This window comes from Cricetulus griseus, chromosome 4, assembly GCF_003668045.3.
Source record: "Cricetulus griseus strain 17A/GY chromosome 4, alternate assembly CriGri-PICRH-1.0, whole genome shotgun sequence".
Taxonomy (NCBI): Eukaryota; Metazoa; Chordata; class Mammalia; order Rodentia; family Cricetidae; genus Cricetulus; species Cricetulus griseus.
In genome coordinates this window covers 69,589,604-69,591,363 of record NC_048597.1, presented here as the reverse complement: position 1 = coordinate 69,591,363, position 1,760 = coordinate 69,589,604, and the positions used below count along the sequence as shown (strand labels likewise).

General features: G+C 42.3%; 1 protein-coding gene across 1 annotated transcript; it reads left to right on the top strand.

Annotated features, from left to right (window-relative positions):
- Positions 1-655: 655 nt before the first annotated feature.
- Positions 656-1,120, top strand: LOC100772977 (immunoglobulin lambda variable 4-69). The gene is made up of 2 exons (XM_035444139.1): positions 656-698; positions 798-1,120. The coding sequence occupies exons 1-2, from the start codon at positions 656-658 to the stop codon at positions 1,118-1,120; spliced, it is 366 nt and encodes a 121-aa protein (XP_035300030.1).
- The last annotated feature ends 640 nt before the right edge of the window (positions 1,121-1,760 follow it).

Here is a 1,760-nt window from a genome sequence, read left to right as displayed (position 1 = left end):
TTTAATGTCTATTTTGTATTGGCTTGTGATTTTCTAAAAATGTTTCTAATGTATTAAAGGAGTCTGGCATTATAATATTTATCCTTGTGGACAACAATATTTACCATAAGGTCTCTATGGGTCTCTACTAAGGAACAATGGGGTGCAGGAGCATCTTTGGCAACCTGAGAAGGGGCAGAAATTTCTGTGTCCTCAAGAACTGTATGGGAGAAACTTCTGGATAAAGACCCCCTCATGAATTTCAATCTACATACTGTGCCCAGAAAAGGCAAATCCTTCTGATCTGGATTAGAATGTGTTTGATAGTTGTAGCCTTGGGAAAAATAAAGTGGACACAGACTTCATAGACCTGAACATGCTCAGTGGGAGTCCATAGGTGCTACTGAAGAACCAGGGATTCTCAGATGAGAACACAACATCTATTTATTTGTTCTGTTCAGGATTCAACAGGCCCACCAGCTGGGACCACAAATATCTCTTGGGCAGCCTCAGGAAGGAAGTGACACCCAGATTTTGATGGTACAAAGACCTAAGAATGGATGTGGTTGGCCAAGAAATATTTGCATGAAGGGCCCTATCAGTTCTCTGAGAATTGTTAAAGAAAAGAGAGACCTACAGCATGCCTGTTTCATCAGAGCTCGGTGGTATCTGCACCATGGCTTGGACTCCTCTCTTCCTCTTCCTCTTTCATTGCACAGGTCAGGAGTCATCTGCACCCTGATCCCAGTTCAGGGACATCCAGTCACATTCTTCTCTGCTCTCTCACCTCAGTACATAATGTGTTTCTCTGTTTTCAGGGTCTTTCTCTCAACCAGTGCTGACTCAGTCACCTTCTGCCTCTGCCTCCCTGGGAAACTCAGTCAAAATCACCTGTACTCTGAGTAGTCAGCACAGCACCTATAACATTGGTTGGTACCAGCAACATCCAGACAAGGCTCCTAAGTATGTGATGTATCTTAAGAGTGATGGAAGCCACAGCAAGGGAAATGGGATCCCTGATCGCTTCTCTGGCTCCAGCTCTGGGGCTGATCGCTACTTAAGCATCTCCAACATCCAGGCTGAAGATGAAGCTAACTGTTTCTGTGGTGCAGATTATAGCATTGCTGGACAATATGGGTGAACACAGTGAGCTAGATAAATAAGGAAGTAGGACAGAAACTGTATTGTTTTCTTTCTACCAATGCTGGCCTATGTTAGTGAAAAGGAACATCTGAAGTTCTCAGCTATCACAGTCTTTGGATGTCTTTTACTTATTTTACTCAAGTGGAGAGACCATAGGTCTAGGTATTTCTCCTATACTAATGGGGAAAGAGGGAAAAGGCAAGTATTGTATAGAGTGCAACTGCTCTGTAATAATGATGACTATGTAAAGTCAAATTTGCTGTGTGTACAGCTGAGGGAGTGAAAATATCCGCCTTTCAAATTGGAGCAGTGAGTTTAAGGCTCTCGCTGTTACTCACCAAAGTTCATGGTAATGTCTATCCTTCATAAGATGGCTTTCTTGTCTCATGCTTGAAGTAACCATAAAATTGCCAAGAAGCACAGTGTAAGAACATTTAAGGAGCTCAAACTGTGATTTGAGCTCCTCATTGCCAGAGAAAAGAAAAATCATAAAAAGACATGAGAGCTGAGCATTGTCCTTGGATTTATCTGAACTTTCCCATGTCCCTTTTGGAACCCTCTTCTTTAAACTTTCCCAGAGATTTCAAAGGAAGGACAAAATCACTGCATTGTGGTACAATCTGCCCAAATTCTTACAT

Bases quoted from the DNA above. Each gene is read 5' to 3' on its own strand.
- LOC100772977 (XM_035444139.1), top strand. From the start codon at position 656: ATGGCTTGGACTCCTCTCTTCCTCTTCCTCTTTCATTGCACAG. The intron at 699-797 runs GTCAGGAGTCAT...CTCTGTTTTCAG, and splicing joins CTTCCTCTTTCATTGCACAG to GGTCTTTCTCTCAACCAGTG.